This window comes from Typopeltis vanoorti, chromosome 26, assembly GCF_054136105.1.
Source record: "Typopeltis vanoorti isolate ZY-2024b chromosome 26, IOZ_Tvanoo_1.0, whole genome shotgun sequence".
Classification (NCBI taxonomy): Eukaryota; Metazoa; Arthropoda; class Arachnida; order Uropygi; family Thelyphonidae; genus Typopeltis; species Typopeltis vanoorti.
This window is the reverse complement of record NC_143574.1, coordinates 29,193,137-29,207,771: the sequence shown is the minus strand read 5'-3', so window position 1 is coordinate 29,207,771 and position 14,635 is coordinate 29,193,137. Positions and strand designations below refer to the sequence as shown.

Below are 14,635 nucleotides of genomic sequence, written 5' to 3'. Positions count from 1 at the left end.
ATCTCCAACTCCTTTTACAGCACTCTTTCCTCCATTTCTAAGCTTTTAAAATAACCTGCAAAATATTTTGCCACCTTCTTGATATTTATTTTCTAAGTTCTTACCAAAGTCTTCCTATGACTTATGTTTAGCTAGTTTTACACACTGTTTAGCTTTCTTACATTTGTCTCTGTATTCTCTAAGAGCACAAGCTGACTTATTTGCCATGCTTTCTTCTTTTCCTTCACTGTCTCTTTAACTTCCTGTGTACACCATGGAGTTCTGATTTTTTTATCCTTGCAGACAACCTCACCACATGCCCCTCTGGCTGAATCAATCATTTTCTTCAGGATTTGCCACTGAATCTCCATGGTTTGGTTCCTGTTCTCAAAATCTTTAATTTTTTTTTCAATAATGTTTGTGTATTTTATTCTACAGTTAACATCTGACAGTTGCTCAACTTTTATTCAGTTTAAAATTTTCTTACATGTTCTTTTCAATGTGAAATTCAATCTTATCCTGCTCAAGACTAAATGGTGATCACTTCCAATTTCAAATCTTCTGTACGTTAGTGTCCTGCACAGTGAGAAACCATCACTATCAACAATAACACAGTCAACGAGACCTTTCTTATTCCCTGCCTCTTCTCTCCATGTGAATTTGTGCATTTTTATGTTGGAACATGGTGTTAGTAATAACCAGTCCATGTCCTAAGCAGAAATCCAACAAGTATTTGCCATTATTATTAACTTTGCTCTTTTCTCCAAATTTTCCCAAAATATTTTTGTATGACTGACAATCATTTCCTACTCTGCTATTTTGTTATTTAGATTTCCAATAAGGACCAACTTTTCCTTTTTCATTGTGTCAATTGCTTTCTCTAAGTCCTCAAAAAAATTCCTCCACTTCTACCTTAGTAGAACCTTCTGTTGGACCATAGGAGGCACAAATAAGTCTCATTGTCCAATTCCCCATATAACATTTTGCATTTATTGCTCAGAAAGCTCTCACCAGTTTTTGTGTTTTTTGTTTCAGTCACCCTTATTATGTTGATCTGGTACTTATCCAATTTCTCAGCTAGCTACATTTCTTTGCCATTCAAGCTTCTTATGTTGATAGTACCAATCTTCGGATTTCTTTGGTGTTTTTAGTTATGTAATGATTCATATTTAATGCTTGTTGTATATATGCATGTTCATCCTAACCCAGACAAAGCCACTAGCTTAAGTGGCAAAACTAGTAGGTTTAATTAAATAATTATTATGCCCTATAAACCCAGTGTTAGTTATTTTTTTTATTACTGTACATTAATTTCTTAACTACCTCTCCTTAGGAAATTTGCAACTTTTGCCAAAAATATATTGCAGTTTAATTTGTACGAAATTTATAACACATTTTTGTGTAATATAATTTATTAGTATGATGGCAATAAATGGATGTCAACATTTGGTTCTAGTGTCATAAAAAGTTTTTCATATACAGGTAAAAATGTAGTTCATCCTTAGCCTTTGGACGCCAGTGTGTGTGTGTGTGTGTGTGTGTGTGTGTGTTCAGAATGAACAGAAACCACTTTATCCACGTGGATAATTTGATATCCTTAAGATATCTTTTGTTGTTATCATAGGGTAAGAGCAACTGAAATTGGTTATATACTGGTCACAGATAATTATGTAAGCCTTTTGATATCATTTCTCTCATACATTTGAGCAGCATGATTTTTTTTTTTTTTTTTTTTACGACTTTTCCCACAAGGTTGCAAAAACCAGTGCATAAATAAACAGAATGCTTGCTGTACCATTGATTGAGCTATGCATGCATTACAATACTGTCCTTACAATTTTTGATTAGTGTATATTTAGAGGTTATGATTATCTTTACTTACCAGTAAATCATTATTTTCAGAATTCTTTGATGTGTTTTCTTTACTTTCATTATTTGATTTCTTTGGATGAACAGGTGATCTAGAATATAGGAATGATTATATAGCATATATATACTAAACTCAAAAATACATAATTTTTTTATTATTATTATAATCATTAAAACTGAAACGTTGCTTGATTAATGTTAATAAATAAACATGTTGACTGATAGAAAAGAATTACAAATGAGAATAAATGTGGACTATATAAATATGCTAATTTGAAGCATTTAATACTGCATAAAAAATTTAAAAAAATCATAACAGAAAAAATGTCACATAAATCTGGCTTAATACTTGCAGATGTTTAATATTTTGTCTAGGTAAGCAGCAATACATAATAAATGACATTACATTTATTACAGCAATACATAATAAATATAATATAAATGACATAATAGATTATACCAAGTGGAGTTTTCTGACTTTATTGTATCTTATGTTTCTACAAAAATGTTTAGCATCCACAAGGAAAAGAAAGAACCGAAATGGTGAGACTTTGTAACTAGCCTGGTACTAATAAAACTTAAGCCCATTGAAAGAGTGCTAACTATTTTTGGTCCAAGAAATGTCCATACAAGTGTTAACAGTTGTCTAATCCCCACCTCCAACACACAAATAAGTGTTTGTAGGCTTCTTAAAAATGTTAACGTGTTGGTTTTGTAAAATCACAAATTGAGACCTTTTAATTCCCAAAACTTAATTGGCTATTGTGACCCATAGTAGATGGTATTCATTTGAAGCAGCACTCCCATGGACCCCTAGCTGGATCTATTCTCTCCTTCTTCTACTTTGAGGAAGATCCACTACTTTAATCTTTCCTATAAGGCCTTATCAGCCAACTCTTCTTATTTTATGACCCTTATGCTATTAGAGTACACGAGGGCCATGGAGGCTTTTTATTTCTGGCCTTACAACTATGCCCTCTCTATAAACCTTACTATAATTCTTCTATAATCTACTCTTTCCCCCTTCAATATACCCTATTCATCCAATGGGTTTAAATTCGGAAGAAGGCTAGTTCAGAAGCCTTAAGGTAGCAGCCCTACTACTGAAATATTCCATCGTCAGGCTAGTCCCATGACATGGAGAACATAATTCTACTTGTAAGCTGACAGAAAAAGATAATCGAATTGAATCTATGGAAAACAATCCCTGGAATGGAAAAGGTAAAACAAAAATGGAAATGACAAAATATAATATACATAGCAAACTGGAATGTGAGAGGAATAGCATATAAAGAAACAGAATTAGACCAATTATTAAATGAAAGAAATTTTAAAATAGCAGTAATCACTGAAACAAAAAAGAAATTAAAAGGAACTATGAGAACTGAAAATTTTAATGTGATATACAGTGGAGTCAACAGAGACCAAAGAGCACAAGCAGGAGCATGATTTGGATTCATAACTCCCTTTCAAAACAGTTAAAACATTATAAATTATGGAATGAAAGAATAATAGAAGCTAGAATAAAAATAGATAAAGGCTATTTAACAATAATTGGTTTATATGCCCCAGAAGAAGGAAGAGAACAGGATAATATTGATTTTTATAATCAGATACAAAACATATATAATAAAATAAATAAAAATTATTAGTCGGCGACTAGAGGAAATTTTTCTAAGCCTTTTTTCGACCGGTTCCCGAGTTAGTCGATCTCTGGCACGGGCTAGCGGGTTTTTCCTCCTGGTAACTCGGGTTTTTCGTCCCGTAAACGCAAGAAAATCGACCGCAGAACCCACATTATTTCAGACATTAAATATATTGTGTTAGGGTTAGGGACCACGAGATGGCAGCACATTTGAGCCGTCTCTCTTCACTGTGTACCGCTTAATTAGTGATAGCCTTGGGCCATCTATCTCTGATTGGTACCAGTGGAGATTGAACTGCCCACTCAGTCTCCAAAAGTTAGATAGGGCTAAATGGCCTCGCCTACTCCCCGTAAACGAGAATAAAAAGGCATTAGCCTTTTTTTTTTTTTTTTTTTTTTTTTTAATAAAAATTATTACGTAATTTTAGCAGGAGAACTTAAATGCAAGAATTGGAAACACAAAAATTAAAAATAATATAGGAATACATGGAGAACATACTCTAAACAGGAATGGCAAAAAATCGATTGATTTGGTAAGTTTATAGTAACCTAAAAATAACGAATTCCTTCTATAAACATAACGACATACATAAATATACTTGGGCAGCAAGAGGATGGAAATCAATATTAGATTACTTCATATTAAATGTAAAGACATCAAAATTTTCACTAGATGTTAGAGTTCACAGAGGATATGAAATAAGCAGTGACCACTTCCTTGTAAAAATAAAATTAAGATTACCACCTAACTAGCTACAAGTAACAAGAACAGAAAGAAAAATTTAAACATTTGTTTATAAAACTAGACTATTGAATGACACAAATGTACAATGGCTATATGAACAAAGAATTAACCAATATCTAGATAAAATAAAACAAAATGAAGAAATAGAATGGCTTAATATAAAAACGATACTAAATGCAGCAGCAAATGAAAGCTTAGGAAAGACCAAAAAATTCAATAAAAGAAAAAAACTGAAGATCTGGGATGATACAATCAAAGAAATAATCAAAAAGAAAAAAGAAGCCTATCACAAATGGTTAAGCAGTAAAAGATTAGAAGATGAAATAGAATATAAAAGAATAAGAGCCATAGCTAAAAGAGGAGTTAGAAAAAGACAGATAATCATGGAACAAATTTGTTTCTAATTTAAAACATGATTTATATAAAATAAGACCCAATGTATATAAGATTTTGAAACACTTAAATGCTACACTTAAAAGATACCAAACAAAACATAAACTTAAACACTGAATTGAAATTAGAAGAATTTCTAAATTACTACACAGAATTGTGGACAGACAAATATTTCAAAAAAGATAACTGGCAAACAATTAACGAAAATGAAAAGGAAATAACTGAAGAAGAATTAGAATCAGCCTGAAAGAAACAAGAAACGGAAAATCACCTGGAGAAGATAAACTAGGTTCAGAACTATATAAATACGCAGGAACAAGATTCAAAGAAAGATCTTTATTATTTTTATATAAAATTTATTCAACTGGTATCCCCCCAATAGAACGGAAAAAATCAATTGTGATTGCTATCTTTAAAAAAGGTAATAGAGACCACTCTAAAAACTATAGGGGTATCAGTATACTAAATTCCTGTTAGCAGAATCTTAAATAGCAAACTAATGAAATATTCCGAAAACTTTATTCTAGAAGTACAGAATGGATTTAGAAAAGGACAATCATGTATAGACCTGGCCTTTTGCCTAAAATTAATAATAGAGAAAAGAAGAGAATACAATTTAGAAACACATATTGCATTTATTGACTTTGAAAAAGCATTTGACAAAGTTAAAAGAAACATTATTTAACATATTAAAAGAAAGACAAATACCAAATAATATCCTAAAAGCTATCACATGTATATATGAAAATAATCAAATACAAATAAGATTAAATCACGAGCTATCATATACGAGAGAGATAAACCAAGGGGTTCAACAGGGATGTCCCCTCTCAGCAACTCTTTTTAATATCTACTTAAATGAAATAATAATAAAATGGAATAAAAATTTACATCAAGGAATTAAACTTTCTCCTACAGTAAACTTAAACACTCTCCTCTTTGCCGACGACCAAATAATAATTACAAATTCTGAAGATAACTTACAGAAAGCTATTTTAGATCTAAACGGGATATCCAAAGATTATGGTATGATAATATCAACAGAAAAATCAAAAACTATGGTCTTTAAAGGACAAGATCCAGCAAGAACTAAAACAGTAATAGATAACAAGATCTTAGAACAGGTGAATTCATTTAACTACTAGGATGTATGATCACATACGAAAATGAAAAAGATATAAACGTAAAAATTGCAAAATATTTAAAAATAACAGGTGTAATTAACTCTATATTTAAACCAAACCTAGTTCAAAAACAAACCAGACTAAAAGTATACAATACATTAGCTCTACCAGTCTTAATGTATGGAAACGAAATCTGAACAGTAAAACAAAAAGACAAACAAAGATTAACAACAGCAGAAATGAAGTTTATGAGAAAAACTGCAAAGTACACCCTATTTGATCACAAAAGAAACAGACATTATGAAAGAATTAAACCAAGAACCAGTAATAAAAAAAATTAAAAAATATAAACATAAATGGATGGAACACGTTCAAAGAATGAAAACAGAAAGATTACCAAAACAAGCCTTAAAGTACAAGTCATTAGGAAAAAGAAAACCAGGACGTCCTCTTAAATGATTCAACGATGACTTCTAAAGCCGGAACAGGCCATGCTAGCCTAAATCCTTGATACGCATGATGATGATGAATAATATATCAGTCATTTTTTTAGAATTCTCCAAGAAGTCAGAATACAGAGTGGGAAAGAAGCCAATGGCCTCCTGTTTATTTGTAAGTTCTTCAATTACCAAATGAAATAGCAAAGTTCACTGATGGCAAAGAAATGTCAAATAATGGATCTGAGCTCTGTCAGACGACTGGAAGTTAGCAATGATGTAAATTTTTCATGTGGTACTATCATATCCCCCCCCTTAAGGGTATATATCAGGAATTTGATGATAGCACTCAATAATCTTTCTTATAAAAATTTCAAATTTTTATTTGGTCCCACACAACTTTTTTGTGACTTCAAAAGCAGCTTTTTTACTTTTCTGCAAAATTTGAGGCAAACTTTTTTTCGTAGAAGAAATATTTCAGTCAAATGATTTGGAACAAACATATTCTAATGCATGTACACATAAAACACACAAAAATCAGATTTGTAGATTCAACCTATGGTCTACAGGGTAGAATACAAAACAGGAAAAGAGCACTCAACACCTAAAGCAGGTGGTTGCCATCTTGAAAAAAATTAGTTTCCCTGAAAATGCAAATAAGAAATCAAAAAGTACACACTTTGACTATTAAAATGGTAGTAAGAAATCAGAATGTAGACAACCTGGAAATAAGCTATTACTAATTTTAAAACCCTCTGAAAGTGAAAATTCTGTCTCCACTGAATAAATATCTTTTGTCTGCCAAAATTAATTGAATGATAGGAAAAATCTAAAACAAAAATATTTTATTCCATCTGAAGGAAGCTGACAAAATACTTGCTTTCATCAAAATCAAAAATGATGCAGATTCAGCCACCTGATGATTTTATTTCGAATTATTCACAATAGAGTTTATTGAGAACAGCTGTTCTCAAATAATATACGGCAAAATTCTAGATGCTACTGCTGATAAAATTTATAATTTTGTTTAATTTTACTTACCTGGCATACATAGTATGGGGTAATTATAGCATTCACAATATAACTGTCCACCATTTTTCAGTGGGTCTCTTTGTTTTAGGACCCTAAATTATTATTTGAATGGAATGATTAATTGGGGAGTTTGTAGGAAATCATGCTTCACTTAATACTGCTTTAATAACTTTTAATTATCTTAAAATTTTACTGAAAAAGACAAATAAACAAAACTTGCCTACATACACTATCCTCAAAACATGCCAAACCTTGAAATTGCAAAGAACAAAAATGGTTGCCCTTATTGAAGATAAAGAGACGCAGAGCATGTCTCTCACTGCTTCTGTAGCGTACACCTCCAAGGAGTTAATTCTGGATTACCAGATTTGATCTATCTAGATAGTAATTCTCGAACTTTTTTTTTACTGTACATATTGTATTGTGATCTAGACAGATCAAATCTGATAATCCAAAATGAACTCCTTGAAGATGTCCCATAATAACAGTAATAATAATCCAAGAATTGTTCATGCAATGGAGTCTGCACTTTCCCTCAATCCATCTGTCTAGAAATTACATATTCAAGAAAATTTTCACTGGGTTGCCATAAGGCGGCGAAGTTCTTTCATGCTGGAAAGGTATTTTTATAGTATCTGGAAGACTGTACAATTTTGTAATTTTTTTATGTCAACCCAACACAAAAAAATTGCATGATCTTTGGCTCATCAGTGCTGTGTGCATGCACAAGAGGTTAAAGGAAAAACAGAAACTGTTGATGTTTTTTTTTTGAATAGCTGAAGGTTGTATTTTTCAAAGAAGACAAAATGTGGACGACTAATCTAAAGAAAAGTGGTAATTGGAATGAAAGAGGAAGAAAACTTGCTTCAGAAGGTTTGAAGCTGGACATTAAATGGATGAGGACTAGCAGCGATTCGTGTTCTTACGGTTTTGAAAGAAAGAGGAAGAATGATGGTGGCCTCATCAGTAGAACACTGTCTATGAAAATACCCACAGAAGAAGCATACGGAAATTTAAAAAAAAATGTTTATTTGGGAGAATCTAGGAGGAAGAGATGTCATCAATTAACTGGATTATCCTGTTCTGAACAGCATAAGGCATTGTTAGGAAAGCATTTGGTGCACCACCCCAAATGTGTGAGTAGGATTCCAGAGTTGGGCAGGTTTGGGATTTAAAATGTCAGTGATAGTGGTTGCCATTTGTCTTGAGCAGAAAAAGACACTACTAGTTATGAAGCAGAGATACTTTTACACAAGTCCGAGTCATGCTCTACTGTTTACATGTTTACAGTGTAAGTACGTAATGTATTAACATGATTTAAAAGTTATTTCTGTTAGTTTCATTCACAGGATGCATATACAAATTACATTTCAGTATGTAGTTATTAATGCAAAGTAATATAATTTGGAGAAAATTTGGAGAAAAGAGCAAAGATAATAATAATGGCAAATATCTGTTGGATTTCTGCTCAGGACATGGACTGGTTATTACTAACACCATGTTCCAACATAAAAATGTGCACAAATTGACATGGAGAGAAGAGGCAAGGAATAAGAAAAGTCTCATTGACTATGTTATTGTTGATAGTGATGTTTTCTCCCTGGTGCAGGACACCAGAGTGTACAGAGGATTTGAAATTGGAAGTGATCGCTATTTAGTCTTGAGCAGGATAAAATTGAATTTCATATTGAAAAGAATAACATGTAAGAAAGTTTTAAAGCGAATAAAAGTTGAGCAGCTCTCAGATGTGAACTGTAGATTAAAATACAGAAAGATTATTGAAAAGAAAATGAAAGAGTTTGAGAACAGGAATCAAACCTTGGAGATTCAGTGGCAAACTCTGAAGAAAACATTGATTGATTCTGCCAGAGAGGCATGTGGTGAGGTTGTGTGCAAGGATAAAAAAAAATCAGAAACTCCCTGGTGGACAGAAGTTAAAGCAGCAGTGAAGGAAAAGAAGAAAGCATATCAAAAGTTCCTGGCAAATAAGTTAGCTTTTACTCTTACAGAATACAGAGACAAATGTAAGAAAGCTAAACACAGTGTGTAAAACTAGCTAAACAAAAGTCATGGGAGGACTTTGGAAAGAATATAGAAAATAAATATCAAGAAGGTGGCAAAATATTCTGGAGGTTGTTGAAGAAGCTTAGGAATGGAGGAAAGGGTGCTGTAAAAGAAGTTAGAGATGGTAAAGGTGACATGAAAACAGGAGAAAAAGATATCCTTGAAGTATGGAGTAATTACTTTGAAAAACTGCTAAATGAAAAAAGCAGTGATGACAGCACAGTGATAAAAAACACTGACCAGCCATGCAGTCAGGAATACATATCCATACTTGAAGTAGAAAAAGCCATCAAAGGCTTGAAATGTGGAAAGGCAGCAGGAGTAGATGATATTCGACCAGAAATGCTGAAGTATGGTGGTATAAGAGTCTTACAGTGGCTGCACAGCATAGTTCAGAAAGCCTGGACAGAGGGACGAATTCCCGATGATTGGAGTAGAGCTCTCATAGTACCCATATATAAAAAGGGAAATAAAACTGAATGTGAGAATTAGAGAGGTATTTCCCTACTGGGTGTTCCTGGCAAGATCTATGCAAGTATACTTGAGAAAAGGTTGAGAACGAATTGTGGAAGAAAAGCTTGGTGAAGAACAAGCTGGATTCAGGCCAAATAGAGGCTGTCGGGATCAGATCTTCACTTTACGACAAACAGTCGAGAAAGCATGGGAATATAACAAAGATCTGTATTTAAGTTTTGTCGATTTGGAAAAGGCATATGACAAGGTGCCAAGAGAGAAGCTATTCAATACGCTGCAGTTATATGGTGTCAATGGGGCATTATATCAAGCAATACTTAGTCTTTATTTGAGTTGTAAGTCAGCAGTTAGAATTGAAGGAAGTACAGGAGGATGGTTTAATGTTAAATCTGGTGTGAGACAAGGATGTACATTATCCCCTCTGTTATTCATTATCTATATGGATCACATTATGAAGGAAAGTGGTATTAAACATGATATCTAAATTGGAGATGTTAATGTCAGCTCTTTGCTTTATGCGGATGATGTTATACTTCTAAATAAATCAGCTACAAGTCTGCAAGATTCCCCGACTAAATTGAATAACTGTTGTAATAGATATGTTATGAAGGTCAGCATTAAAAAGACAAAGACAATGAAAATAGCTAGAATTGTTGAAAATGTCACTTGTGTTCTGAACGGGGAACCCGTGGAACAAGTAAAACATTTCAGCTACTTAGGCATGATTTTTAGTGAAGATGGTAAATTAAATATAGAAATAGACAACAGAATCAGCAAAGCTGGTATGGTAGGAAGTCAACTGAATAAATTCATATGGAATAAGAGAGAAATTAGTCGGAACATTAAATTAGCTGTATACAAGACAGTGTTCAAACCAGTTCTAACTTATGGATCTGAGAGCTGGGTCAGAAGTAAAACACTTGACCAAAGACTAGAGACCGCAGATATGAGAGTCCTGAGAAAGATTATAAGCGTGAACAGATGGCATCAATGGCAATATCATATTAAAAATGAGGATATTAGGAAAGAACTTGACATTGTCAGCATCCAGGAATGCGTTAGCAGAGCTAATCTCAGATGGTATGGTCACTTAAATAGAATGGGAGAGGAAAGATTAGCAAAACAAGTGTTCTCTGCCAGGTTGGCAGGAAAACGACCCAGAGGAAGACCAAGATATAGGTGAATTGATACGGTACAAAGTGCCTTAGACGATAGAAATATAAGATCTGATAATGTTGGAGTCTTGACAAGTAACAGACTGATTTGGAGGAAAATTGTAGATAGGAAGTTAGTAATGATATAATTTTTTCATGTAGTACTGTCATATCCTGTACACCCCTTGAGGGTACATGGCAGGAATTTGATGATGATGAAGTAATATAATAACGTATAAACAGTATGAGAAAATAAAAACAAATCTTTTATATTTGGCTTTCAAATTTTCATATGAGATTACTAAGAGATGACTGAACAGATGGCCTATGCAGTGGCCATCTCTATATTAATCTTGGTGCATTTATACATGGGTTCACTTTTGCCAGTCAAGAACTCTGCACAGTACACACAAATACAAAAGCATACAAAAGTGCACACATACTAAAACTTATGAAAGTTTATTAATACAAAAATATGGTATGTCCATGTTCCATAGTAAGAGATACATACATACACTGCATAGGCCATCTGACTTGTGGATGACTACTGTTAGGTGGAATGTGAGTAGCGTATGTGGTAAGTAACATTTTTGTAAGTCATATTTTTTTCACAGCCCCTTTGGGATATTTTGTGCAAGTTCAAATTTACATTATGTTGAATTTATGTAAGTCCGAGACTGCCTGTACTTCACAAGTTAAAGTGTTATCGAAAGACATAAATAGGTGAGATTTTTCTAAGCAACAAATACAAGTAACATTCAGGCAATAATGATCACGGAAAAGAAGGAGTGGCTATAGTGTTCGATACTAAATATGAGAACAGTCTTTTTGATGGCAGATAATATCAAGCAGAGTGATGTGGACAAATATCAGAATGGGGAATTGGACAATGAGACTCATTTGTGCCTACGGTCTCACAGAAAATTCTTCTAGGGACTTTCTGTGGGACTAACCATTCATGACAATTCAATCTCATAGCTTTATTAACATTTAGCCTGATCAACAGTTCTAGTCTGTGCAGTATTTGCATCCCTTCTGTGCACTATGTGGCACCATTCACAGCAAAAAAATTAATAGTGAAGTGATCGATCATTAAATAATTCTACTACATTTTGTGCAGTGGTCTTTTTGTTACCATCCAACAATATCATCTGTGTAACAATTCTTGCTTGCCACATAAGTGGAAGATTTCCTTTGGCCTGGATGGTTAACTTCTATTTTATATACATCATTCAGCCTAGTTTGAATCTACTATCTTTTATCTCCTCTACAACTTATTTTCCTTACACATCCGTTTCACTTCTATATTTATTCAACATATGCACAGCAGCTGTGTTAAGCATGTCCTAACTAACAGCTCATCATCCAACGGTACCGATGTTAGATGATTAAAGAGCTTTCCAGAATTACAAAATATACTAATCTCCTCAGGTTAATATCTCATGATCACTCTTACCAACTGGAGGCAATGTTAATATCTTTTTCATAACTACATCTTGTTACATTCAGAAATGTCAAGAAATCAAACCCAGAAACTGTGTTGCGTCTAATACCATATGCTGTTCAAGGTAATCATCAATCACAGTTATCAATTTCCAGTCAAAAAGCCTGGTGATTGACTCTACTTCCATATACTATCTCCTCCCTTCAACCCACATTCCCATAATTAAAGTTGCCTGTTAGCATCAACCTCTTTTTACTCACCCAACCAATTTGTCTAAACATTTTGTGTTCATTGTCTCCTAAATATCTAAGAATAAAATATCCTAAGAGATATTCTATTTATTTCAACCTCACACCAAACAGTCTGAAAGCAATCATGTGTCCTGCCATTTTCAACCAAGATCTCAATGGCAGAAGAATTGAGCAGTGACAGTTCCTCTGCCAAGTTAAAAATTCTCCTCCTATACTTTTTCTCTTTCCTGTTTTCTCATAGAAAATTCTAGAGCGAGGTTGATATACAGGGACCACTTCTTCCCTACATATCAACCTCAGTTAAACAAGTGTCCTTGAGTATCCCAATTCAAGCAAATGTCTCTGCACTTTTATTTTTGATACTCCTTGCAATGTTATACAAATATAACTGGATATGTCTAACACCAAACCCATTCAAATCAGTCTCCCTTTAGATTCACTCCATACAATCATGAATTGCATACTTACCTTACAGAATTCAGCCATCATGCCAGTTGTCACCTTTGCTTTCTTTTGCAACTCACTGTCAAAGATGGTCAAGACACTAACAATTTTCAACTGTGCTACCATCCATTTGCAACATCTTCTTTTGATCTCTTAATATTCTATGTCTTATCTTTGAAGTCATTTGTGTCCACAATAAGAACTTCTTCTGCAGCTTCTCCCACTTAAGTGGGGTCACTGTTGATGATGAGTCTCCTCCACACCTTCCTGTCTTGGGCTGTCACCACATCCAAGTTCTTCATCCTCAAGTCCTCTTCTACCAGCTCCCTCCATCTCTTCTTTGGCCACCCACGCTTCCGCCTTCCTTGCACATCCATCTGCATGACCTTCTTCCCACATATTCGTCCTCCCTCCTCATCACATGACCAAACCATCTCAACCTTGCCTCCTGTATTTTCGCTCCTAAGTTCGTAACTTTCACTGTTCCCCTGACATAGTCATTTCTCAGACGATCCTTTCTGGTCACTCCGCACATACACCTAAGCATTCTCATCTCTGCTACTTCCATCCTGCTGATGTTATTTTTCCTCAGGGCCACAGTTTCTATAGCATATGTCATAGCTGGCCTCACTACTGTCCTATAGATTTTGCCTTTCAGATTGATCAGCACCCTCTTATCGCATAACACTCCAGCCATCTCCCTCCAGTTCCTCCAACCCGCTTGTATCCTGCATCCCACTTCCTTCTCAGCTCCTCCATCTTCTTCCACTGTTGAACCTAAGTATCTAAAGTCTCTCACCTTCCTGATGACATTTCCTTCCAGCTCCGTGTCCACCACCCACTGTGCAACACATATACTCTGTCTTACTTCTGCTGCTCAGTCTCATACCTCTCTCTTCCAGTACTTTTCTCCATCTTTCCAGTTTAGTTCCTGCTTCTTCTCTTAAATCTGCACACAGCAAGATGTCATCTGCATACAACATTGTCCAAGGCACATCTTCTCTCACCTCCTCTGTCACCACCTCCATCACAATATTAAACAGAAACGGACTTAATGCTGACCCTTGATGCAAGCCAACTGTTACTTGAAAACTTTCTGTCTGTCCCAGACAGGTCCGAACGCTTGTCTTCACATTTCTGTACATTTCCCACAACAACCTGACATATTTCTCCGGCACCTATAAGAACTAGTTCTGATATTTGTTCATTTCGTCCACATCTTATTATCCACTGCACCTTTAACGACAATCTCCATATAATGCTACATATCTCCTTTAATGCTTCTGTCACCTTCCTAACTTCCTCTCTTTCATTCAGGTTAGTCAATCGCTTCCACAAACAACCAATTTCAATTTATTCTCTAAACATTTCCTTCTCATCAATTCAATCTCATTTATTCTTGCTTAAGTTATTTCTTTTCATATTCATTACCATTACTACTATTTTTGCCCACATAAAACAATTTTTGCAGTATATGCAGCAACAATTTCTGAGTTGAAACTTTCCATGTTAGTCTTATAGGCATTTTTTTTAAATATAATAGTGTGAAAATAAACGTTTATATAAGTAAGTCAGAGAAT

General features: G+C 34.1%; 1 protein-coding gene across 2 annotated transcripts in view; it reads right to left on the bottom strand.

The window, feature by feature from the left end:
- Positions 1 to 14,635, bottom strand: part of LOC150092449 (uncharacterized) — a 161,568-nt gene that overhangs the window by 132,430 nt on the left and 14,503 nt on the right. For both annotated transcript variants that reach the window (XM_090415003.1, XM_090415004.1), the window contains exon 3: positions 1,862 to 1,940. In XM_090415003.1, coding sequence (XP_090271129.1) covers positions 1,862 to 1,940 — 79 coding nt within the window. The remainder of the gene's footprint in view (positions 1 to 1,861; positions 1,941 to 14,635) is intronic.